At 45.2% G+C, this 25555-nt stretch overlaps 1 protein-coding gene across 2 annotated transcripts in view; it reads right to left on the bottom strand.

Moving 5' to 3' along the window:
* TBC1D22B (TBC1 domain family member 22B) overlaps nt 1-25555 on the bottom strand; it is a 73967-nt gene that overhangs the window by 26602 nt on the left and 21810 nt on the right. The window contains exons 3-8 of one of the 2 annotated variants that reach the window (XM_081141612.1): nt 23675-23982; nt 20968-21147; nt 20354-20424; nt 18871-18999; nt 17491-17556; nt 14464-14578 (exon numbers count right to left, since the gene is read on the bottom strand). In XM_081141612.1, the coding sequence (XP_080997738.1) occupies nt 14464-14578; nt 17491-17556; nt 18871-18999; nt 20354-20424; nt 20968-21147; nt 23675-23982 (869 nt within the window). The remainder of the gene's footprint in view (nt 1-14463; nt 14579-17490; nt 17557-18870; nt 19000-20353; nt 20425-20967; nt 21148-23674; nt 23983-25555) is intronic. The other variant, XM_081141613.1, reaches the window with a different exon arrangement.

Here is a 25555-nt window from a genome sequence, read left to right as displayed (position 1 = left end):
GTAAACGCATTCTAGTAGAGTTCCTGAGGACCGCATCACAAAACTGAGCAGGCCATTTCTCACACCAAGTCCCCTGGGTCCAAAATATCTTTCTCTTCCCCTGCATTTGTTCATTCAGTTTTAGAAAAAGATACTTCAGGCCTCATGTTCAATGAGCTATATACCCAGCCCCCTGGACATGGTCTAGAAAAATGATTTTATTTCAGAATTCAGTGAGCTGTCTGGCTCACTCACTGATGGTGAGAGCAGCTGGGATCAGATAGACCCATAGTTCATTTTTAAAGATGGACTCCCCAAATTCTGACCAAGTGGGCCCTCAGCCTCACCACTCAGAGTGAAGGTGTGTGTGTGAAGGAAGACAGCCCAAACCTGTGGTAGCTGCTAGGATTTCATTTCACTGAGTTGGAAGTTCCTAAGATGGGCTGTGTATAACATCAATCCCATAAGGCTCAAGGAAACAGGGGTCTACAGACAAACGAGGCTGAGAAATGTTGCATTACATACCTCACCTTGGAGATTCCCAAAGATCACAGCCAACAAAGAGATTTGAGAAGTTATAAGAAATTCTTGGTGAGTGAATCTGCTTAACCTTGCTTATCCAGCACCACCCAAAACTCCTTTGGCCATGGGACCTTTTTTAAAGAAGACCATCTATTAGCTCTCATGGAAGCCGCACACTAAGCAATAGGAGTGAGAAGTTGTGTGTCTGGTCTGAGATCCAGGCGGGAGAACATAAGGAGTCCTCTAGAATCCAAAGAAGGAGAGGCCATGTGATGTTTCCTTCCTGCCACAGAAAGGTGGAAGTACTAAGAGAGGCTCTCCTTGCCTGACAAGAGGCCACCCCAACCCACAGGCCCCTGCATGCCTGTCAGAGGCCACACGTGGAAACGTTTGGGCCCTTGGGTTCTGCACCAAAGATGGCTTCTCTCCTCAGACCTACAGCCCTTTTTGAAAACAGGATGTTCCCTGCAGTCCCTGGTGCTACAGAAACACAGGCATCTGACAAAATGCATTCAGAACCCACGCCTTTTGTTCATGAGAATTACTACCCAGACTGACGACTGAACTTCCCTGAGAAAACAGGTAACAACTCTCACATTCTACTCCTATATAAACAGCACTTTTTTTTTAATCCTCACCGGAGGATATTTTTTCCATTGATTTTTAGAGGGAGAGAGAGAGGGAGAGAGAGAGAGAGAGAAACATCGATGTGAGAGAGTTTGCCTCTTTCAATTGACATTGATTGATCTCAATCAATTGACACTGATTGGTTGCCTTCCGAATGTGCCCAGACCAGGATGTCGATCAAACCTGCAACCCAGGTAGGTATATGCCCTTGACCAGGAATCAAACCCACAACCCTTTGGTGTGTGGGCTGACACTCTAACCACTGAGACATGCTGCCAGGGCTAAAGAGCATTTTTAAATGGACATCAAGGGCTGTAAAAACCCTTTGGGGAGGGAGAAATGTTTTATCAGAAAAGCTATGACCCTGGAAACAACCTAGAAGTCCAACTTGAAGTACAGACACATGTAAATATATGTTAATATATGTAAAATGTTAACCACAGGGCTTCGCGCACAGTAGGCACAGTGTAGCTTTAGATGTAGCTTATTAGGAATTTGTAATAACATGGGAAGTATGTCACTGTGTTAGGGAAAAAAGCAAGGTACACAATTATTTATGGTATACTCTCAACTACTTACTATACATACAATATTTACATGTGCTGACATAGCACAGTAGAAAGAAAAAAATATATTACAAGGTGTACAGGGCTCATTCCCCAGGTGGGAGGGATAAAGGATTTTTATTTTCTTTAAGCTTTATTAGACTTTTCAAAATTTCTACAATAAGCATAATTTTTATAGCCAGGAAAAAATGTACATTATTTTAGGAAAAAAGAGTTACAATTGACTACATCTGCCTTTTATTACCAAAAAAAGAATAAAGAAGATTTTCTAAAACAACACAAAGCTTGCAGAAACTAAGACTTCAGATAGTATATAAAGGTCCATCTGAGAAATCACATTGAGAAAAAAGAAATCCTTCCAAGAAATATTTCTTTTTTCGCTAACTTAAACACTTACTATGTAGTGTTTTTTGGCGGTGGTCATATATATACTATTAATTTAGTTAAATAATCCTGGGCTTTACGACCCAGCTCAGAACCTCCTTTCCTTTTTGCTTTGTGTTACATCTCTAAGGCTGTACAAACCTCTAGTTCACTGCCCCCGCGTACTTCCCCTACTTTACGTGTCCGTTCCCCAGGGATAGGTATCCAGGGGCCTCCAACTCCCACTACCACAAACACGCCCCGAGAAACTGTCCCCTTCCACTAGGGTAAGAACTGCTCTGGGCCACAGGTGCTGCCCGACCACTGCCCAGGACCAGGCTCACAGCAGTGCAGGAGGAAAGCGCCATTTCCGTTTAGTGAGGCAGCTGCTCCCGTTAACCATCCTAGACACTCCCTGTCTATGAGAACGAGCTGTAAGAAAAGAGTGAAACCCACGAGGAAGGTGCAGAGCAAAACCACTCCCACTATTCATACACATGCCCAAAGGAAGCCCCAGAGCTCCATAATCATTTGAAGGGCCTTTTCCCCCATGGGCATTCTACCACTCCAGAACACTGCAGTGGCAATGCCACTGGGAATGGAAACTACACAGAGCAGAGTAATAAGGAAGAAAGGCCTGAGTCCCCGAGAACAGTGGGGCCACAGCTGCCATATCAGCCCTGGTGACCTGTGTCTTTTGTCAGACAGAACAGCATGTGATTAAGAGTACACATTCTGGAGGCAGGCTGCATAGCTCAAACCCTGACTCTCACTCACTAGCTATGTGGCTTTGGGCAAATGACTTTAACTTCTGAGCCTCAATTCCTCATCTGTTAAGGTGGCCATTTCCTACCCGTGTCATAGGATGTTAGAAGAATTAAATAAGTTAATATATAAAAATGCTAACAGTGCCTGGCACAAAATAAGCATTATGCAAATGTTAGCCTGTATTGTTGTGGAATAACAACAATAAATAAACTCCTATCTGGTTTCAGTCTCAGTTTTTTTAAATTTATTGGGGTGACATTGGTTAATAAAATTATATAGGTTTCAAGCGTACAAGTCTCTGATACATCATCTGTATATTGCATGGCGTGCCCACTACCCGAAGTCAAATCTTCCATCACCAGGTATTTACCCCTTACTGCCCCCATCCCCTTTCTCTCTGGTAACCACCACACTGCTGTCTGTGTCTGGGAGCTTTTGTTTGTCCATTTGTTGCGTTCAGAGCCTCAGTTATTTTGGGTCCCTATTTGTCACAGCCAAACTTAACGTAATTCCAAAATGTACTTTAAGAATAGGTCAACTTTCCAAGTTTCCATTTCTACTATTTGGTCTTAAAGAGAAGCTCTAGCAACAGGAGTCTTACGTTGGTAAGATGCCACTCTCAGCAACTGTTTCAATTCCAAATGTCTAGCTGCTTGTCCAGGGAGCAAAGGGACCAACAGACAAGACACTGAGCCCTCTTAGGGGGTGCCAATTTGGGGCCGTTCTGCCTTTAGCCCTATGTCTTCGCAGACAGTGGGACAGCTCACCAGCACTTCGAGAGCGGGAGGAGTTCAGTTCTAGTGCTCTGCCTGCTGGGGGGATAAAACTCACGCAGTCAGTCCACCACTGTGAGCTGAGTGCACTGGCAAAAAGCAGCAGAGACAGGGAGGCCCGAATGCTCTCTGAAGGGCCTCATTCAGCATAAACAGTCTGTTCAGAAGGATCATTAAATGTCCCACTTGAGAAAATTCAACATCTAATTGAGCTGGAACGGGAAACCATGCCAGCAACACAGTCTCGAATGCGGACAGCATCTTCAGTTGTCATAGACATGCAGCAGGCAGGACTCAGACTGGAGGGAATGAGATTTAAGGGATATTTTATGGCTATTTCAGGAGGCGAAACATCTAAAGAGAGGAAACCCAAAGCTCCTTATAAAAATCAAATTGCCCACTCTGGGCTTGACAAAAACATGCCCATTTATTAGCTGATAAGATGTACTTGAGTCGTGGCTCCTGTCAAATGTTTATTTTTCTGAGAACTCCAAGGCTTGGGCCTAAAATCAGCCCTCACGTATGCCTTAAGAACTCTTGATAGCTTTGGTGAAAAGGCTGGTTTTGCTTAAACTGACAAGAGGAACTTGGGCACTCACTGCTCTAGGAGATCCCAGGAACCATCTGTGACTGCGGGACAACTCCTAACTACTGTGACTTGCTGGGTCAGAAAGATGCAGCCTGACTGGCAGGTGTGAGAGGATCCAAGGCAGCAGACTGCTGACGGCGGTCTCTTCTTCAAAGCCTCTGGTTTGCCTGATTCCTGTCTTTGTTTTTTTAAACTAAATTCATAAGAATACCTTACATGTTTTCTGATCACAAAAGTAAACTAACTAAGAAAAGGAAAATATAAATCTTGTCGGCCATACATCTAGAGAACCTCATAAAACAGAAACTTAAAACTTTCATCCAAAAAACAGTTTTAAGAGAAGTGTTGCCCTAGCTGGTTTGGCTCAGTGGTTAGAGCGCTGGCCCATGGACCGAAGGGTCCCAGGTTTGATTCCAGCCAAGGGCACGTACCTTGGTTGCAGGCTCAATACCCAGCCTCGGTTGGTGTGTGGGTGGTGGTGGGGCAACCAATCGATGTCTCTCTCTCACATCGATGTTTCTCTCTGTTTCTCTTCCTTCCACGCTCTCTGAAAAGCAATGGAAAAAATATCCTCGGGCGAGGATTAAAAAAAAGAAAAAGCATCCAGGAATTAACCCAGTTACCTGTATGCAATAATTTTTAAGTGGCTCAATGCCATAAAAATGTATGGTTGGGTATTACCCATTTAGTACTTTCAGGCGGGTATATGACGGCAGCAGCCGAGACATGGACGCCACTGCAAACTTCAGTATGGAGAGAGTGAGACCGGCTAACCCCAGGAAAGTCAAACCACTGCACAGAGGAAGGACCGAGAGCAGAGCTGGTCTCTCCCAGGGAGGGGGGTCAGAGGGAAGATTTTCTTCTGAGGTTCCTACAGAGCAGAGACCCAGAGGGAGGAGGTTCTGTTTCATGAAGACCACGTTCCAAACTGTGTGAGAGGAGATGTGCTATTTTAAAGACACAAAGAAGCAGCTGACCATGGAGCCCCCCGTGACCCTGAGCCTGTCAAGCAGGGTAGTGACTAAAACATTAACTCAGAATGATACATGAACTCCGGGTATACAATACCCAGTGTGGGGTAGCCTGGGTATGTGTGTCATGATACCCCGGGTAAAATTAATTAAAAAAAAAACACAATATACCACCAAATTTTCTCTATTTCTCACAAATTTCTGTATTACTTTTATTTAGCAAACATGAATGGTTGCTGGTTAACTTGGCCTCTTGGCGCTGGCTGCAGGACCCTAGGTTATATGAGCCCAAACTCTCTGAGTATTCAGATTATGGGGGCAAGGAAGGGCAGGTCCAGCACACACTTAACCTTCTAGCACGTGCCCAAAGACCACCCACAGAGACAGGTGGCATGTCGCTGTGCAGGTGAAGAAGCTCTGGGAAGTCCAGGTCTTCCAAGGCCAATGTCAGCTGCCTCACAGAGGCTCAAACATCTTGAACGTGTTGGCTATCTCAATTTCTCCTCCGTCGTGATTTCTCACTGAGTCCTGGGGTCAGAGGAGAGTGAACAAGCAAGTGGGCAAGCATGCACATGCCCCTTGTGCCAGGGCTGGGGAGAGGGCAGGCTAGGCCTCACAGTCCCAGAGACGACAAGCTACAGCGTGATCTGGAGAACTTCCCTCCCACGTGATAGGAAACTCAGCTCTGGATGTCCCACCAAACACACACACTGCTCTCAAGTGTCAGCTGAAAGCAGTTTGCTCATCCCTCGGACTGGGCTGTCTCCATATCTATGTTTATTGTTGGGAAGAGCCTCAAATGGTCCTCAATTGCCTGCCACACAGATGAGGCTGCCTCATCTGTGAAGAGAGGGCCAGGAGGCATCTTGAGAAAAGGGTTAGAGTCCCAAATAGGGTGAGTGCTAAAAAATTCAGCATCAGCTTCACTCCCCAAACAAATAGCATTAAAATAGACAATGAAGTAACCTTACTATATGATTCAATTTATATAAAGTTTAGAGACAGGCAAAACTAATTAAAGTAGTTACCCTTGCTGGGGCAGAGGAGGCTAGAAGGGAACCTGGGGGACCTCTACAGTGCTGGGAATGTTCCATATCCTGATACAGGCACTGGTTATTTACAGGAAATTTATCAAGCTGTGCACATATGATATATGTACTTTAAAAAATGTTATATTTCAATGTAAAGTTTACATTTTAAAAGTTTTTTATTTTTTAATCTTCATTGAGGATAGGCCTTTTTTATTGATTTTAGAGAGGAGGGAAGAGGAAGAGGAAAGGAGAGAGGAAGAGAGAGAAACATCAATGCAAGAGAGAAACATTAATCAGATGCCTCCCTCTCTACCCTGTATGCACCACGACTGGGGACTGAACTTGAACCCCAGGTATGAGCCCAGACCTGGAATTGAACCCACAGCCCCTCAGAGCACAGGACACTCCAACCAACTGAGCCACACCGTCCAGGGCTACGTTTACATTTTCAAAGCAAAAGGGGCCCTAGCAGCTGTGGCTCAGTTGGCTGAGCATCATCCCCTGCACCGAAACACTGCCAGTGTGACTCCCAGTCAGGGCACATGCCCAGGTTTCAGGGGCAGTCCCTGGTTGGGGTGCATACAGAAGACAACTGGTCAATGTTTCTCTCTCACATTGATGTTTATCTCTCTCTCCCTCTCCCTTCCTCTCACTCTAAAATAAATTAGAACATTAAAAAAAAAAAAAAAGAGCAAAAGGGAATGTCCTTAATGAAATCCCACCATCAGTTTGCCCAGTTTCATCTTTGGCCTTCACACCTCACCAGACAAGAACAGGATTGACAGGGCAGGCACAGCGTGCAGAGGTGGGTGTGAGTGGGGAATGAAGCCTCCCAGCAACTGAGAGCATGGGGCTGCAGGACAATCCACAACAGCCCACGAGTAAGACATGGCGGCAGGCTCCATGGGGTCTGGGTATGTGGGGCGTTTAATATTAGCTTCTTTTCTCTGAAATTTTGAGTTAACTATCAAAAATTCACTGCACAGCTTGCCCCCTGCCTCCTGCAGGGCTTTCCTCAAACATCCTCTTAAACATGCCTCACTACCCTGTTTAAAACCTGCTCCTGTTCCCACTCTTGCCAACAGGGCACATCTCTGTCCTCTCCTGCTTTGTTTTTCTCCACAGCACTACCACAGTCCAACAAATACCTAGTTTTCTATTTATTGTGTGTCTGCTCATCAGAATTTAAGCTGTAGGAAAGGGGTTTCTTTTTACATGTAATTTACACACAGCAGACTACACATAAGTGCACAGTTCTGTTTTGACACATGTATACATCTGTGCAAAATATGCCCCAGTCCACAGAGAGAACACTGCCACGACCCCAGAAAATTTCCCATGTCTTTTCCCAGTCGGTCTCCATCAGGCAACCATTGTTCTGGTTTCTATTGCCATAGATTATTGTTAAACTCTATTTAAGTGAAATCATACGATGTATACTTTTTTTGTTCCACATAATGGTTTTGAAGTGGTTTCTTCCACGTGGTTGCCTTTATCAGTAGTTGGTCCTTTCTTATTGCCGAGTACTTTTCCAATGTATGACTGCCCAATCTCCCGTTAACAGATATTTGGGTTGTTTATAGTTTTTGTCTATATGAATAAAGTTGTTTTGAATATTCTTGTACAGCCTTTTAGGGACAATAAGTTTTCATTTTCCTTGAATAAATAACTAGAAGTAAAAGGCAGATTTTCTGCCTACTTTGTTTGTGGTCGTATCCCCAGTGCCTAGAGCAGTGCCTAGCACAGGACAGGTGCTGGGGAGTGGTGGCTCTCCATCTCCATCCCTCAGCAGAGAGAACTTTTGGCTCACCCAGCACAGTAACATTCTATGCAATTTACTGCCCTCCAGTGGCCAAGCCCAGCAAAGCCATACTAATTCCTCGATATCTTGCAAAGGTATTACCAACTTTTCCTTCTCTCATTCATCTGAATGTGTGGAATGCATATTTGGACACGAAAATGAAGGCACTGGGAATATAAAGATGTTTAAAATAGTCTCCAGCCTTAAAGTATCATACAGTCTTATGGCAGAGAGCAGAAAGGAAACAAACAATAATTTGTACTGAGGTAAAGTGCTACAAACGAAATGTACAGGGTTACGGGAAGAGTGCTACTAGCGTGGCAGAGGCCAGCAGGAAGTCTCAGGCACCAGGGGGAAGGGGAGTCTTAAGGGATGCACAAGGATTAGCCTAGGGGATAAAAGGATAGTGCAGAACAAGGATTTAACTAAAAATGTCGATGCTGGATTGCTAAGTTTAAGGCGCGAGGCAGTGTGCAGCTCACCCAGGGCCTTGCACAACAATAAGCTGGAAAGCCTGGACATGTCAACCTGCAGGTGGTGAGACACTACTGAAGGGCTTTCAGGAGAGGAGCTGCATGGGCACGTCTGTGCAGAAACGGTATGGAAGACGGGCTCGCAGGGGATGAAACTGGAGATGAAAAAACATACTTGGCCATTTCAACAATCCAAGCCTGACTTAGGCCAGTCATAAAATGGAGAGACTGATTCCAGAAATATTTAGCACATCAAATCATCAGAGCTTTGTAACCGACTAGATATGAAATAAGAAAAAGGAGTCATGAACAATTCTTAGCAGAGCTAACTGAGAGAAAGGGATGGCTGGGTATGCGGAGGAGAGGGGTCAAACACCAAGTCTCAGGAGCCAAAGGGTAGCAAAGACGGCCTACTGTCCACAAATAACTTCCCCCTTCCTCGGTGACAGGACCCCTAAGGTAGTGGCCACTGGGAATACAGACTATGTTTCCCAGCCTCACTTGCAGATAGTTATGGATCTAAGACTAAGTTCAGATAAAAGAGGTTTGAACCCAGGCATCATGTACTTCAGAAGTGTCCTTAAAGGGAAAGAGTAAGCCTTTCTCCCTTTCCTCCTCCACACTCGTCGGAATTCAGAAGCGATGGCTAGAACCCTCAGCTGCGCTGGATCATGAGAAGGAAGCCATGTGCTGAGAATGGCAAAATAAGAGAAGGAAGTCTGGACCCCTGATATGTGGGAGCAGCATACAAGCCCAGTACTTCTTACCTCTTGACTTTTAATGTGAGAAAAATAAGCTTTTCTCTCTTGCTTAAGGTACTTAAGGTGTTTGGGGTTCCCTGTCACATGCAGCACTTCCTAACTGATCATCCATAACAAGTGGAAATGTCATGGAGGGAAGTGATCCATGAGCCATCCCTTTGGAGAGTTTTGGTGCTGTTGTGCTTCTAAAAGAACCTGAAACGAAAATCCTCCTGTACTGCGTCATGCAGAGAAGAGGGAATTACTCCATACTAGCGTTTCATTTGTAATGAAAGAAATCACCAGGCATCACTCTTCTTTTGAAAACAGGACATGTCCTGAGGCCCCCACTCTTCTGTGATTTCCTCATACTCGTCACTTTAGTTGTTGTTAAGCAGTCTACTTTGGCGATGACCTCACTATCAATTACATCTTACCTTAGTATGTTTAGAGCTAGATCAATAATATTGTCTAAGCCGAAAGGTTTGGAGATTACAGACTAGAGGTATTCTGCAGTCTCAGGGATCATAGTCCAGAGACTGTATCTCTCCAGGGGTGACCCTCTAGCCCTGTCACCCCTGGACCCAGACACAGCAGGCTTATCTGCAGAGGACCCACTTCTATATGAGCAGCTGGCCTCACCAGGTAAAGAAGCTGCTTGGGCACTAGGCCAGTATGGACAACTCTCTATCAAGTCAGGAAAGTCTGAATTTGTTTTCAAGTATTTTACAGAAAGCAGGACATGAAGCATGAAGCAAGCTCAGGTACTAAGTGATGTAAGTGACAGAGACAGATGGGGGAGGATGCAGAAGAGCCCGATGACCGGGAGGCGCGTGCGCCCCACAGCTCTACTAGGGCAGATCCTCCAAGCTACAGCTCAGTGAGATGGAGGGGAGGCTGCCTGGTGACACCTGCCCAGATGCCGAGGGCAACTGCCTGGCCTGCTCCCTGAGCAAGGGACACCTGAGGCCTCCTGAACTAGGGAGCATAGTATCAGAGAGGTCACAGCAAAAACCTTTACAGCAGCTATCTTATGAGGATAGGGCACCACTGGAGAAGGGATAAAAGAAGGATTATCACTCAGACAAGAGAATTATTCTTGAAGGGCACAAACAATGTTGTATCTATGTTCAAGAAAGGCCTGGAGGATGGACAAGAGTCTGTATGTTTTGTTTCTTTGAAATGTAATTTATATCTGTCAACTGATGAGCAGATCAAGTGTGGTTTACCCACAAAATCAAATATTATTGATAGTAAAAAGGAATGAAGTACCGACACATGCTACAAAAAGGATAAAACTCAAAAATACATTAAGTGAACTGTATTTAAATAATGGCTCCCAAACCTTTTGGTCATCTGACCTTGGGCAAGTCATTCAACCTCTCTAATCCTTAGCTTGTTTATCTATAATGGGGACAATGATAGTACCTACTTCACAGGATGACTGTGAGGACGAAATGACATAATGATTAACGAGGCTTTAGCCTACACGCGGTAAGCATTCATACGTAAATAAACGAGTGGTGGCTATTATAATTTTGCTGTTACCCCTCCCAGTGAAGACTGATAACCATGTAAAGGCTCAGAGTGTTCTCCATGTACTAACTACATTGACATTCTGAAGTTAGACATCTGGACATAGCTATCCCAGCCTTGTTAAGACTTCTAAGTGTTCATCATTCCTGACGTTTCATCCACACCCTGTGTGCTCTGGAAGACTGTGTTTAAGAGGTGGCCCACTGTTCAGCAAACAGAATGTCTCACTGGATGCAAAGAATCACAGAGCTCAGGAATAAATTAATAGATAAAGCATTAACATGGCCCTTAATGCCAAGGCCTTTTGGGATTTCTCTGTCTTTACCTTATAAAAATAGAGCAAATACTATGTACTCTGTTTTTTGAAATATGTTTTTTTGGTTAATTCTCACCCAAGGATATTTTTTTCCATTGATGTTTACAGAGGGAGGGAGGGAGGGAGGGAGAGAGAAAGAGAGAGAAACATCGATGTGAGAGAGACACATCAATTGGTTGCCTCTGGCATCTGCCCCAACTGCAACCCAGGTACGTGCCCTTGACTAGGAATTGAACCCAAGACCCTTTGGTGCTCGGGCTGACGCTCTAACCACTGAGCAATATCGGCCAGGGCCGAAATGTGTTTTTATTGATTTTTAGGAAGAGGGGAAGGGAGAAGAAGAGAGGGAAATATCCATGGGCTGCCTCTTGCAAGCCCCCTACTGGGAACTGAGCCTGCAACCCAGGCATGTGCCCCTACTGCAATTTTTTTTAGGGCAAGAGTAGTAAGAATTGTGCTTGCTACCTGTTTTGGAGCAGAAAATGGAGCACAGGGAGCCATTAGAGGTCTAAGAACAAGGATCTGAGATGAGATATCATGGAGTCATATAAAGAGCACAGGTATTGCCTGGCCGGGCGTGGCTCAGCAGTTGAGCATCAACCTAGGATCTGGGAGATCGAGGTTCGACTCCTGGTCAGGGCACATGCCTGGGTTTCGGGCTCCATCCTGTTGGAGGTGTGCAGGAGGCAGCCGATCAATGATGACTCTCTCATCATAGATGTTTCTATCTCTCTTTCTCCTTCTCCCTACCTCTCTGAAATCAATAAAGATATATATATTTTTTAAAAAGAGCACAGGTATTAGATCAAAAGACCTGGGTTTGAGTTTTGAAAGCTCATTCAATCTCTGAGCCTTGGATTTCTCACCTGCAAAATGAATTGACACACCTACCTTCAAGAGATACTGGGCCCTGGGTGGGTGGCTCAGTTGGTTGGAGTGTTGTCCTGTATGCCAAAAGGTTACAGGTTTGATTCCTGATCAGGGCACATACCTAGGTTTCTGGTTTGATCCCAGTTGGGGCGCATATGGGAAGCAACAGATCAATGTTTCTCACATTGATGTTTTTCTCTCTCTCAAAATGAATAAAAAACAACAAAATGAAGATTTTTTTTTTTTTTTAAAAGAGAGAGAGATTGGGGCCTACTAAATGAAATCAGGTATGTCAAAGTACTTTGTAAATAGTAAAGTACTTTAAAAATCAAGGTGACATTACTGCTTGGTATGGCATTGCCTTAGGCTGGAAAGTGGAAAAACAAGGGCTAACACTACGAAGTCCTAAGGGAAAGAGAGATGGATGGGAACAGATGAGGCCTATCAACCATTTAGAATGTGTGGACCCAATCTGGATTCTAATTCAAACTTAAATATATTTATGAGAATCAGGAAAATTTAAATACTATTGTCTATAAACTATTAAGGAGTTATTATTACTTTTTAGATGTAGTAATTGCACTATGGCTGTGGGGTTCTTTAATTATTATGTTCTAGAGATACATATGGAAATATTACAGATGAAATATGATGCTTAAAGACTGGCTGTTGAATTTGGGTGATGAGTATTTAGGGATTTGTAGTATTATTTTATCTACTTTTACATATACTTAAAACATAACATAGTTAAAATTTTTGTAAAAAACATGAATGGGCCCCACTTTCCTAGGTCTAGGAGAAGGGAATCTGAAGAGGTGAAAGTGAGAGCTACGGAAGGCTCGCCACTCGAAGCCCACGCTGCATAAACACTGTGGGTCAGCAAGGGGGCTAACAAACCAAATACCAAGATCAGAATTCAGTCCTATCTAAGAAAGGCATGTACTTGATGGGGCTAATGGGGTTGAGGCAGTAATGGGATGGGCGCCTATAGAAAGCAAAGAAAATTTTGATACAAAATATGGCAGCTAACAAGATAAATAAATATCCAACTAGAACTGCAGCTGCTGAGGATTACTTTTAACTGACATAATACTGTTACCAAGATTTCATGCCAGCATGTAGACTTCAAATGTAGATTAATGAATGAATTAATACTGTCCTAGGCACATCCTTTAATACTATCTTAGAGAAGTGCTATTGCAAGAAGCAATAAAAAAAATCCCATCAGCTGCATTGCTCTTAATAAAATTAAGCACAGAATTAAACTGCCTCCAAAAGTTGACCTATTAATGTGAGGGGTAAATGAAAAGTCCTCCAGCAAAAGCTTTATTTATACGCTTCTGGTAGTAAATTTTCACTAGTTGGCTTTTGCTTAGGATCACCTGACAGAGTAGGCAAGAGTGACCTTCCACTCTGACTCCCAGTTCTGCCCTGGTTGCTGCCACTTAAGGGGAACCAGGATGATGTCATTCCGTTGCCTTACTTTTTGAGACTGCCTCATTGAAGACCAAAACACTATCCTTTTAAGCCCCATCAGAAAACCTGAATGGGACGAATCAAGTACAACATTTCTTAGCCCTCTCCTGTCAAGGGTCTCTATTCTAGTCCACTTCTCATTACCTTCCTAGCCCCCTGCAATGGCTCCTCCAAAAACCACAATTATCCACCCCTCTCCACCTACCTTGAGTCTAAAGAAAAAAGTTCTAGTCCTAGCTCTGCCACTAATAAGAAGGCAGGGAAACTTATAACACATCTGTGAAGAAAGTAGATTAGATGAATGGTTTTCTAAGACCCTTTTCAATGTTCTAATTCCCACATGAGCTTCTCTTCAATTAAGAGAAGCATCAGGCCATGACAGATGGGTTTTCCTTTGAACCTCTAAGCACAAGTGATTAAGAAAACCGAAAAAAAAAAGGAGCATCCTCAAATCCTTTTAAGACTCTGCCTGGCCAGGGGTGGAGGCTAGGGCTGCAAGAAAACCTAACTGCCACAGTGACATCTTATCACTCTGCCCAAAGTGACAGGCACCCAGTGGGGTAAGAGGGGGAGGAGGAGGGGAAGAAATCAAGGTGCTGGAGCTCTCCTTGGTCCATCCACTACCTCCAATTTGAGCTGGATTCTGGTGCCACAACCTTTTCCCCTACATCCTGCTACTGAAAAATGGCATGTGAACTCAAGTGAAAAGGCCTGATACACCATCTAAAATTCCAGCTTTCATGGATGAGGGCCTGTGTTTCAGACAAGTTCAAAATAATCCTAAAATGACCTCAAATAAACCACCAAACCATCTATTTATGGCAGAACATAACATACCAATTTGGTCATTCTTGTGACAAAGCAGGTCTTTTTAGGTGAGATTTGCGACCATTTCAAGAGATAAATTCCAGGTTGCTACCGCTGTTAAAATAGGCTTAGCTGTACATCTAAAGTCACTGTCCTTTCTTAGCAAGACATGCCTACCGGCTGCACTCGGGAAAAACACAGACTGAGGATGAGAAAGAACAGTAGCTTGTTCAACTTGGTACTCATGCTTCTTACCCACATATTCTGAGAGGAAGACGACAAAGAACGGAGTGACCAGGTCATTAATTCCCTGGACATACCCACTGGCAGGGTGTCGGATGGCCCAAATAAATAGAATTCTTTCGAAGATCTAGGAAAGAAAGAAGACATGGCTGTTAAACCATGGGAATACACTCCCTCCCTCCACTTATCTACTTCACAATTCATCTCAGGGTTGCTGCAGAATTTTTAGGAAAATTTTTAAATACTACGAGATGAAGTATAGAAATATAAAAAGTTTCTAAGACACTAATTGTTTTTAAGCAAAGGTAGATACTTCTTGCCCTTTACCTTTTTAGCATCTAGTCACTGTGATGTAAAACTGGGAAAAGGACAGCGACACACGGCTTAGAAAAGGGTGCGCGATGATGTCATTGACTCAGGGTGTCATTATTCAGAACGCCTAAGTTTGGGTACTTTTGCTAAATCTTTTTTGTCATTACAGGATGTAGATAGGAAATCCCTTCTCTACCACCCTCTCCTTTCTCACTGCTGAGACAGAAAAAGATCTAGCGATAGACAACAAATGTAGGAAGTCACTTCATATATCAGGATGAGGCCCGACATTTGCTGGGGATGGGGAGTTAAATAAACCAAATCCCATGGATTCCTACAGCTGGGAATCTGAGAAAAGAGAAATCAGCCAGGGCCTCCATGGAAAAGCCTCTGGGGTTTAGTATATTAGCCACAAGAGGCCAGAGGTTTAGGATGGGGAGAAAGAAGAGATCTTTATGGTCCTTTTACAGAGTCTGGCCCTGTCCTGTTCAGCTATACTCTGCTCTGCTTTCATTAGGCCCTGAGCTTCCCCCCATCTCCTCTCAGCCTGATAATACTCATTCCCTGGCTTCATCCAGCTGACCACAACTCCTGGGCTTGACATGGGCTGCTCATGTCTCTGTGAACCACACAGAGGGTGAGAGAGGAGTTGGTGATGTGCAGAGGGACAGGAGATTACAGGGCCCCATAGCATATGGGCTTGCAGAGCCCCAAACAGTTGGCTCTGGGGGCAAATTGAAGAGGCACTGTCAGAGGTCAGAGGGAGAGAGAAAAAAGCTCCCAGGGAGAACAGTAAAAAGGAAACAATTGTATGGTTTTGGAGAAGGTTAGCTAGTGTAGGAGAGAGGTGGAGAATCTTGACATGTGCTGAGCCTGCCTTCCAGCTGGCAGAGCTGAGACACTCCCACCACCAACACTCCTGCACTTCCAGGGGTGAGCACAGAGCCCTGTCTGAAAGGCGCTGGCCTCTCTGCCCCCAGTAGACGTGCCTTCTTGCTCTCTGGGGCTGAGGGAAGGGCATACCGTCCTCATTTGTGTTAAATCCAGCACTCTAATGGGGGCCTGCCTGCATTCTTTCCTCTCTGCTGCTAAATGAGCCTTGAAACTGTAGGTCAAGCTAGACCCACCATGTTCAGGAAGATCTCAGGGATTTTCTACCCCTCTGTCTCCTCATGCCTCCTGTGGCCTTTGTCTGTCTGGATGTCTCTGTTAAAAGCTTCTCCAGGTCAGTCCTTCTGAAGGGCTAAACAGGCCTCTATTCCACACTATGAGCCCTTTGTGAATACACAAATCCTGATGACTGGCTTTAACAATGGCCACCTCTCTATAGTAAGGGTGGGATAATTCAGACACACTCACCCTGTACCAGTGAAGATGCCAAAGAGGTGGAAATTGAACAGTAACCTGGTTACCACAGGAGACATGGGATCTTCACTACAGAACAAGTCTACCCTTGAAGAAAGGGGAGGGGAGGGGAGGGAAATTACCACTCTTCGACTAGTGTGGTAATTCTGACTTACTATAGTAAATGCCAAAGTACCTTTCAGTACTCAGGGTTACTCAGTTCTTTACCCCCTGGTTAGCATTTTACTCTGTTTAAGAGAACTAAAGCCTGCTAGACAGAAAGGTGATTTAAGAAACACTGAAAAGACTACAGTTTGATTTTCCTTCTTTGTATTCCAGTCTGCTATTAGGAGAGGCCTTTTAAGCAAGCTACTTTTCCTGTCCAAGTTTAGAGTGAACAGGCACAAACAGAAGTATCTGAACATCTCCAAGTTAGAATATGGAAAGAGCAGGGCTGAGTCGTGGGAACTGTATAGGGGACACGGGGGTCCTGAATGGGTTTTTAGCTTTCTTTGAGCTCTTACAGGTAAAATAACGGTGTCGCCCTCAAAATCTTCTTTATGCTATTGGTAAGTCATGAGGGTTCCCACCAGCAGAGATGTCTGGGTATATACCCCAAAGAATTTAAAGCACAGACTCAGATACTCGCTGCCCATGTGCAGAGCAGCAGCATTCATAATACCCAAAGGTGGAAAGCAGCCCAACTGACCACTGATAGGTGCATGGATCAATGGTATGTGTTATATACATATAATGAAATATCATTCAGCCTTAAAAAGAAAGGAAATTCTGGCACATGCTATAACATGGATGAACCTTGAAGATACTATGCTAAATGAAATAAGCTAGACAAGAAGAACAAATACTGTATGACCCCACTTATTACAGGTACGGAGAGTAGTCAAATTCAGAGAGAACGTAGAATGGTGGTTGCTGGGGATCAATAATTAGTTATTAGTTACTGTTTAATGGGGACAGTTACAGTTTAGAAAAATAAAAAGTTCTACAGATGGATGGTGGTGATGGTTGTTATATATATTTACAATACAAAAATCATTATCCCAGATTGATAAAGTAGAGCAAATACAGGACTAGGAATTCTAAGATGTGGGCTCTAGTCTTCATTCTGTCACCAGGTGGCCTCAAGACTCTGGGCAAGTCCCTTCACTCTCAGCACTACTCGGCCCCTGGGATTGTTAGGAAGAACACATGAGAACACACAAGAAAGTGCTCTGAAGGGCCCACAGCTCCATGTCTCACACAGGTGCATCAGTTAGCTGTAACCTGCCGGGGCTGGAGAGAAGGCTCCAGCGCTCATCCACACGGAACAGGGCCGCAGAGCTATGAAGGGAGAGGGCCGAGGACGCTAGGTACTTCCCTCACCTCCTGTACAAGTGGCTGCTGGAACAATGGAATGAGAGGATTCGTCCTTGGAATGTCAATGTGGATCTGAAAAAGAGAAGCCATGGCCAAAAACACAAATGCCACTTTGTGAAACGGTATTTTCTTAATAAGAACTAGGATCAAGGGAGTAAGAGTGAGAGCACAATTTATCTTTACAAAGAACTAACTGACATACAAAAAAGGTCTAGTTAAACCTACCTGTCCATCTGGAATATGTTTCCACGACAGCAATAGCTCACTGAACAGTGAGGAAACCTCCCCCAAAACCACTTATCTCAAAAAGCAATAGGCTTCACAACCTGAGAGAATCCCCTGCTTTTTCCTATTGCTCTGAAGTCTGTTTCAGTACTTTAATAGGTGTGGTCAAAATGTGTACCCCTCTTTCCAAATTACTCATCAGCAGTTTCCAGGAACTAAAAGAGCTTTGACAACTGCAAAAACGTGCGAGAATAGGGAACTAAGAAGGACCTGCTCGTGAAGTCATGACGCATAAGAAGTGGAGAAAAACCAGGGGGGAGCTGACCTTCATTAACTGGCACCGAAAGTTCTGACTTCTATTACCAAAAAGGTCACTACACTTGGTTTTGGCCTTGGGATTCCCAAAGCCCAGTCTAACAATCGTAAGGACTGTCAGCAGCGGCAGCGGCTACTTCAGTTCTTAGGGCTTGTTGTAGACAGCTGCCTCCCCCAGTCTTTTCCCTCTTCCGCAACCACCAGACTGCTCTTCTCCCCTCCACCCTCTCGCAGGCTGCGGGGACCACTATGAGCAATGATGGAATGCTCCCTGCCAAGGCTGCCAATGGCGACAGCTGCTGCAGACAGACAGACAGACAGACATGGGTGCTGAACAGGCACTGATGTCACGGTCCAGAGGGACTGGACCACTCCTGAGTGAATGCATCTTTCATTTTGTAACCCATAACCCTTACTCAAGTGAGGTCTGTGGAACAGCAGCACTGGCGTCACCTGGGAGCTCATTAGAAGGGTAGGTCTCACCCCAGACCTACCGAATTAGAATCTGCATTTTGTCATAATCCCCAGGTGGGATTTCATCAAAATCCTAGGTGATTTGTATGCACATTAAAGTTTGAGAAGCACTGCCACTGGCGGCGGTGGGGTGGGGGTGGTCTATCTAAAATGGCTAAAATCAGAGCTACTGAATTAGAAAGAGGGAAAGTAGTTCTGGGAATATTTTTTTTCCAGACCCCATACCCACTCTGCATACTCCCAGGAATAAATTTAATTCCTAACCAGCACACCAGAGCCTGAAGATGGAAAACTGTACCCCAGTAGCACGCCCAGGGGACACACCTCAAGCTTAAGACTAGTAAGCAAAAGGGCAGCAGGTGATGACTGTACCTGTCTGTAGGTATCCTGGTGATGTTCGTCATTTCGAGAGTCATAATACTGCTCAATGAAGCCAAAATATTCCTCCCGCTTCCGCTGCAGGGTCAACTTCCTCCTCTCAGTGTTGGCTGGGAGATAGCCCTACAGACAGGACTACTAGTCAGATGGGGACAGATACTAGTTGGATGAATCCTTAATTTTTTTTTTAGCCTGAGCAGTGACTTGGAAACTACCAAATGAATAGCAGGAAAACTGCCAAGAGAACCAGGGTAGATTCCTGTTTGGTTTCGGCCACCCAGTGTCTGTCTTCTCACTCAGTGAGGCAGAGGAGCCAAGGCCAACCTTCCCAGGGTTATTTACCCTTGTATCCCTGTGCTGCACTTGAGCTTGTATTGATGACGAGCATCCCAGAGCTCCCAGAGCTGGCACGGAGAGCACTGAATGTAGGTCAGTCAGAGGGAACTGGCCCAAGTCAGGACCTCTGAAAGCTGCATGTGTGCAAGGCAACACTTCTGAGAATCACAGGGAGACGGCCGTGTCTACAGCACATCTCACTGATGCACCATGTAAGCATGTGCCCATTACCCATTCTTTTCCACGGTAACATTCAGAATTACCAGCTTGGGAAGCTGACTGGAATCTGTGACACAGCAGCTGCAGCATCCAGACACAGAACTTCTGGCAGCAGCCCCCTCCTAGCCCAAGCTCCAGGCCAACTTTCATTCTTGTCCCTGGTCTAGATCCCACTCCCAATCCTTACATGTCCTGCTCTCCTATTCTCACCAATCTATTCTTCACAGCAGTCGAACTTATTAAAGTGGCAGAGGCAATGGTTCATGGTTGCAGGACTGGGGGTGGGGAGCAGCCAGGAGGGAGACCTTTCATCTCACAGACATTTATGCAATACATTTCACAGGGAGTGCCTGGCGGGCAGGGACTGTGGCTGATTCATTTTTTTATACCCTCCTGGCACCTGGCACTGTACCTGGCTAACAGCAGGCCCTCAATGAATCCTTGCTAGAAGAATGAATGAATTTTACAGGCTCAGAAATCCAAGTGTTCCTATCACAGTGGCTGGACAGTGCTCTGCACTCAGTGAAAGTGGGACTATGCAGGCCTCGGAGGGAGGCCCATTATCAGCTCTTCCCAGTTGCAAAGTGGGTGTCAACCACTGCGGTTCTTCTCCCGAGAAAGGAGTGAAGCACAGGGACGGTTGGACTTGCCCAAACAAGGGCTGGGACTACCGTGCCTCACTATATTCTTCCTCCCTGGTGTTGAGAATGTGAGATTGTGACTATGGGAACCAACTTGTGCTCCTCTATGCATGTGGAAATAAAACCCCAGAACGTGTTTATGCACAGATGCAGGACTACAGTCCCTGGTTCTGTCATCTCCAGTAGGACTAGAGAAGTCTATGGAGGAAGACTAATGTGGCCGCACTAACCTCATCAGGTAAGAAGGGCTCACACTTCTCTATACAGTGGGTAGAACTCACCGACAGGAGTCTCCAGGTTACAGGTCGAACCTCCCTGGGAACCCCTGGCCAGCTACACTTCCTCAGTTCATCTGCAAACAGATAAAAGCTTCTTGGATTGAGCTCTTCCCACAAATGCCCTAAAACAAACCTCAGCCAGCATGGCTTGACGCCTCCCACCACTCAAGTAAGATGATCACCACCATCACCATCACTACCACCACCACCAGCTACTGACAAGCACAGGGGGAAAGCCCAAAAGAGCAGCCCCGAGCAGCAAAGTGCCAAGGACACACTCTGCAGTAGGGATCCAGTTGGCTCAGAAGTTAGAGTTAGAGGGGAAGAGAAAGACAAGTGGGTGTGGATTTCAACAGAATTGCCTTGAGGTGGGAGAGACCGAAGCCAGAATAATTGCACTATGGTCTACAGGCCACAGAATCCAGTCCCACCTAATTTGGTCCCTACTTTCTAGTAACATACTGCTGACTTAATACCTGCATGTCACTGCAATGGGCACCAGATCAGGAGATGCTGGAAAAGTAAAAGAAGGAAGAATAAAGAGCAATAGCTTCCAGGTCTCTCAGAATTCCAGTCACCGAGAGGTCCTATCTTGCCCGGGGTTCCCGGGGACTCACCTAAGTCAGTGTTGTGGCTGGAGAGAAGCTGACGGAATTTTTCTAGGCGGGTTTTCTCCCGGACAGTCATTGGGGGTGCCCCAGAAGCGTTCTGGTCCGAGATCCGGGCAACAAGGGGGATGATGGGTCGGAGAGGGAGTGACTGCTGTTTGTGGAGTGCATTCCTCAGGCATGTATCACCTGAGATCATTTGAAAGAGAAAGAGAGAAGCTGTGTGAAGAGCACGGATTCTGAGAAACCTTAAATCTGACTGTTCAGGTCGAAGCTCCACAAGTCATGGCTGCACAGTTTGTGTGTTGCTGCGGGGGCCCAGCTGAGGGGCAGCAGGAGACAGAAAGCCAGCTGTGCTCCGCTCTTCTGCCTAGAGGATGGGCTGCGTTTTTTATTGTACACACAAGGCACCTTATGTACTAACGGAGACTCGGATGCTGCAGCACTTCAAGAACTTTTCTGGTGACCCCAGAAAGCAATCAAATGTTTTCTTTCTTCCCCAACCTAGAACTCTTCTTGGTGCCTAATAATGAGTTTGGGGGCAACACAGTCTAAGGTCATGTTCACCTTCCCTTTCCATGTCACAGAGCACATAAGAAACGACAACACTATAAAGCACACTGCAATACAAGGAGGTAGCTGCTTTCCTGAAGCCCCAGCCCCACCCAGCTGCCCCAAGGCTGGGAGGGTCAATATCCCTGGCCCAACTAATCGGTTCTTGGCCCCCCAGTGTGCCTTGCAGGGGGTGAGAAGCTCTGGCCTAAAGCAATCCCACTTCTGGTGGCTACAGTTCCTCTGTGCTCCACGTCTCACCAAATGAACCAGCTTTTAGTTCTGCTCAGATATGACTAAAATAGCAGGAACACAGACTCAAGTTGAACTCTATATCTGGTTCTAGACATTTCTACACTAAATGGTAAGGTAGGAGAAATGAGCAGTACAGGACTAACATTTATTGAGTGCTTACTAAGTATAAGGCATTGTGCGGGTCACATTTATATATCTCTCCTTTGATCCTTACAGCACACAGTGGGAATTTATTAATTTATTACTATTCTACAGATGAGGAAACTGCAGCTCAGAGGTGAAGTAATTTGCAAGGGAGAGTCGAGAGGCCACCCTAGATCTTTCTGACTCCAAAACCCTTATTTAGTTTACTACCCAAACAAAACTCAATTTTAAATTCTGACTGTCCTTTCATGACTGTTTCATATTCTTTATATATCAAGGCCTTAAAAAGTATAAGTCACAACAAGAATTAAAGAGTGACAACTAGCACAGCTAGAAGGTTTACAGAAACAAGTGCCACAGGTTACTTGGCTCACACCGCAGTGCTGAGGCCCATGTGGACATCTGGCAGCAGCGATAGACAGACAGATGTTCGTAGGAGGGACCCTCATAAAGGGAAGGAAGGCCCTGGAAGGTCCTGGCTGCACAAGGGCAGCTCATTAGGGATTGTGGAGGGTTCTTCCTCACATTGGAGACCCTCAATCACAGTGCACAGACAATGTCTGTAGCTGTGGCCCCTGGTTGATCAACATAAATGCCCACCTGCACATGGCACTGAAGGTTCAAGCTGGGGCCCGGATCAGTGACGGAAAGTGTCTGTGGAATGATTTTAAAGGCCTTCCAGCCTACTTTCATGACCACATGCTTAGTCTCTTAGAGCCCAAGCCAGGCCATGCTCCAGGGCTCTGCATTCTTCTACTTCCCTTTCATCCTTTACCAGTCAGCTGTTTTAACTTTCACTAGAATGATGGCACTTCCCTCTCTAGCTCAAAATAACTGGCGTCCATAAAACCCATTAGAGCCCTTCCTGGTTTGGCTGAGTAGTTACAGCATCTGCCCAGTTACAGACTGAAGGGTCCCAGGTTCGATTTCAGCCAAGGGCACATACCTTGGTTGCAGGCTTGATCCCCAGCCCGGGTCCAGGTGTGTGCGGGCGGCAACCAATCGCTATGTGTCTCTCACATCGATGTTTCTCTCTCTCTCTCTCTCTTTCTTTCTCTCCCCCTCTACTCTCTCTAAAAAGCAATGGAAAGAATATCCTCAGGTGAGGATAAAAAAAAAAACAAACCATTAGGGCCACATTAAATACAGGAACGCACATTTAAAGGTGTACACTGAGTCTCCCAATATCTGATAAAGCCATATCACCTCAGTTACTGAAACCTCCTCAGGAGACAGAGAGGGGCATCTGTCCCCTCCTGCTCCCCAACCTGATGGGCAGGGAGCTGGGTCACAGGGCCTTCAGGCACCTTGAGGAGCCTCAGGAACAGGAAAGAGACAACCTATGCTAGTGGCTGTTGCCCACGGTTGAGGCAAACCAACAGCACCAAACCTTTGTGGAATTCAGCTAACAACCTTAAATACATTTGTCAATATTCCTTAACCTGGCCAGGTGTAAAGCAATGTGAAGTAATCAAACCACAAAAATTTTGGACCCCAGCATAGAGAAAGAAAGAAGAGACTGGCAGGCAACATCTGGGTGTTAGGAAATGAAGCCCCAGGTCACAGGGCGAGGCAGCCATCCAGGTGGCAGGAGCAAGCACAGCTTATGACCAGTTAGGCTCACTGATGTCATACCTTAGGCTTGAGCTTGCTTATTTACCATCCAATGGAAAATCTGAGTGATGCCCTAAAGGAAAAATGTTTTTATTTAAAATGCACTCTGCTGGAAAGGCCAAGGCTACGGAGGGGAGCAGGACAGACTTACTGGAATTTCTGGACAGCTGGGCATCACTGCTGGACTTTATGACCTTGTAGCTGGCAGGAACGTCGGATGTTGTTGACTGGGACCGTTCTGGTTTCACCCTCAACTTGCTGTGGTTTTCCAGGACTTGGGCTGCAGTTGCCAAAGCAACTTTTGAGTTCAGAGTTTGGAAAGAAGGGGAGGAAAAATCCTCTTCCTCATCGTCGCCAATGTCCCAAGCATCACTGGTATTCCGGGCAAACTCATGGAAACTGGAGGCCTTCTTATTTTTCAGAGGAACTGCGCTGGCTTTCGACCGCTCTTTAATGAAGCTTTAAGAAAGGAGACCCCGTTACGAGGAAGGGTCTGGCACATCGCACGGCTTGCGTAATGTACTATTAACAGTTTTACAAATGCTCATATGCGATCATTACCTTCTTCAAACAAAAACACCCATACCTGCTCCTCATCTAGAGGCATCTAGACCAGCCCAATGCTGCAGACAGATGCAGCAAAGGCAGCAATGCTCACCAGCTAATCCATGTGGTCCTCTAGACTTCCCAGCCCCCTGGCACTTAGGCGAGGCCACATGACTAGCTCTGGCCAATGGGCTGAGGAGAGGAGAGAAGTGAGCTGATCAATTCTAAGTATAAAAGAACATGTGTGAGTTCTCTATAAACTTTCTTCTACCACAGTCACTGATGAAGCTCCAGAGGGTGGTGCCTCCCTCAGCCTGGTAACACCTTAAGTACTGCAGAACAGCCTGCTCTCCACTCCCACTCTAATCCACTCTGGGCATGTGGCACGAGCAAGAAACAAACCTTCGTGTGTCAATCCACTGAAATTTCAGACTTAACCTGTTATGGCAACATAGCCTAAACTGCTCCTTCGAGTAGGATATAAACTACTGGCAGAGTAAAAGGTAACTTTAGGTAGACTATAACATAAGTAGCATTAAACACTGAGTTCCAAAATGAACACGTCATCTTTTTTGTTTTGTTCAAGTTCTTCTGCTGCTAACCATGAGGAGATGGTCTCAGGCTGGGGCTACTCTGTCTATAAGGCTATTTTTTTTAACAAAGTGAGGGCAACCTCAGGACCGACATATTTGTAAGCAGTAGGATCTGGCTTAGAATTTAATTAATAAGACTGTTTTAGTTTTTCACTATGTTTATTTTTAATGTTACTTTCTTTTCTTTTTTTTCTTTTTTAAAATATATCTTTATTGATTTCAGAGAGAGGAAAGGAGAGGGAGAGAGAGAGATAGAAACATCAATGATGAGAGAGTCATTGATCGAGCCCACAATCTGGGCATGTGCCCTGACTGGAAATTGAACCCTGATCACCTGGATCCTAGGTCGATGCTCAACTGCTGAGCCATGCCTGGCCGGGATTAATGTTACTTTCTATTTTTGGAAAACGGTATTGGTTTTCCATTTATAGAAGTGATAAAGTTTATTTTTTAAAATAAATCTTTTTGTGTAAATGAGTTTTTTATGTATTAGTAAATAATAGTATAGAAAATGGCAAAAAAAAACCATGAAGATTTGGGCAACACTAGATTAACTCATTGAGAAAATGGCCTAGTCCTAAGAGTCATGGCAACCACCCCTATTTCCCTGAACTTTTCCTCTTTCCGTCTCCTGCTTAAGGTCTGGGGGCCCTTATTCCTGTTCCAGGGGACTGTGTGGTTGGGACATTTCTAACTCAGTCTTATCTAGCAGCCCTCATACCCTGCACAGGGAAGCAGAGAGTACAACCTTCCCTAAGCTTACACCTGGGGACCGGAATGCAATGGGTAAAAACATTAAAAAGTCCCCCTGCTTCCCCCAGGAAGGCTGGGAAACTCTAGAGTGAAAAGCTGTACCAGAGGAGCTGAAGTTCCCCCATTTCCAAGAGATGCTT

Source organism: Miniopterus schreibersii (assembly GCF_964146895.1).
Source record: "Miniopterus schreibersii genome assembly, chromosome: 6".
Taxonomy (NCBI): Eukaryota; Metazoa; Chordata; class Mammalia; order Chiroptera; family Miniopteridae; genus Miniopterus; species Miniopterus schreibersii.
The sequence above is the reverse complement of the archived record's forward strand: the minus strand, read 5'-3'. Positions and strand labels throughout refer to the sequence as shown.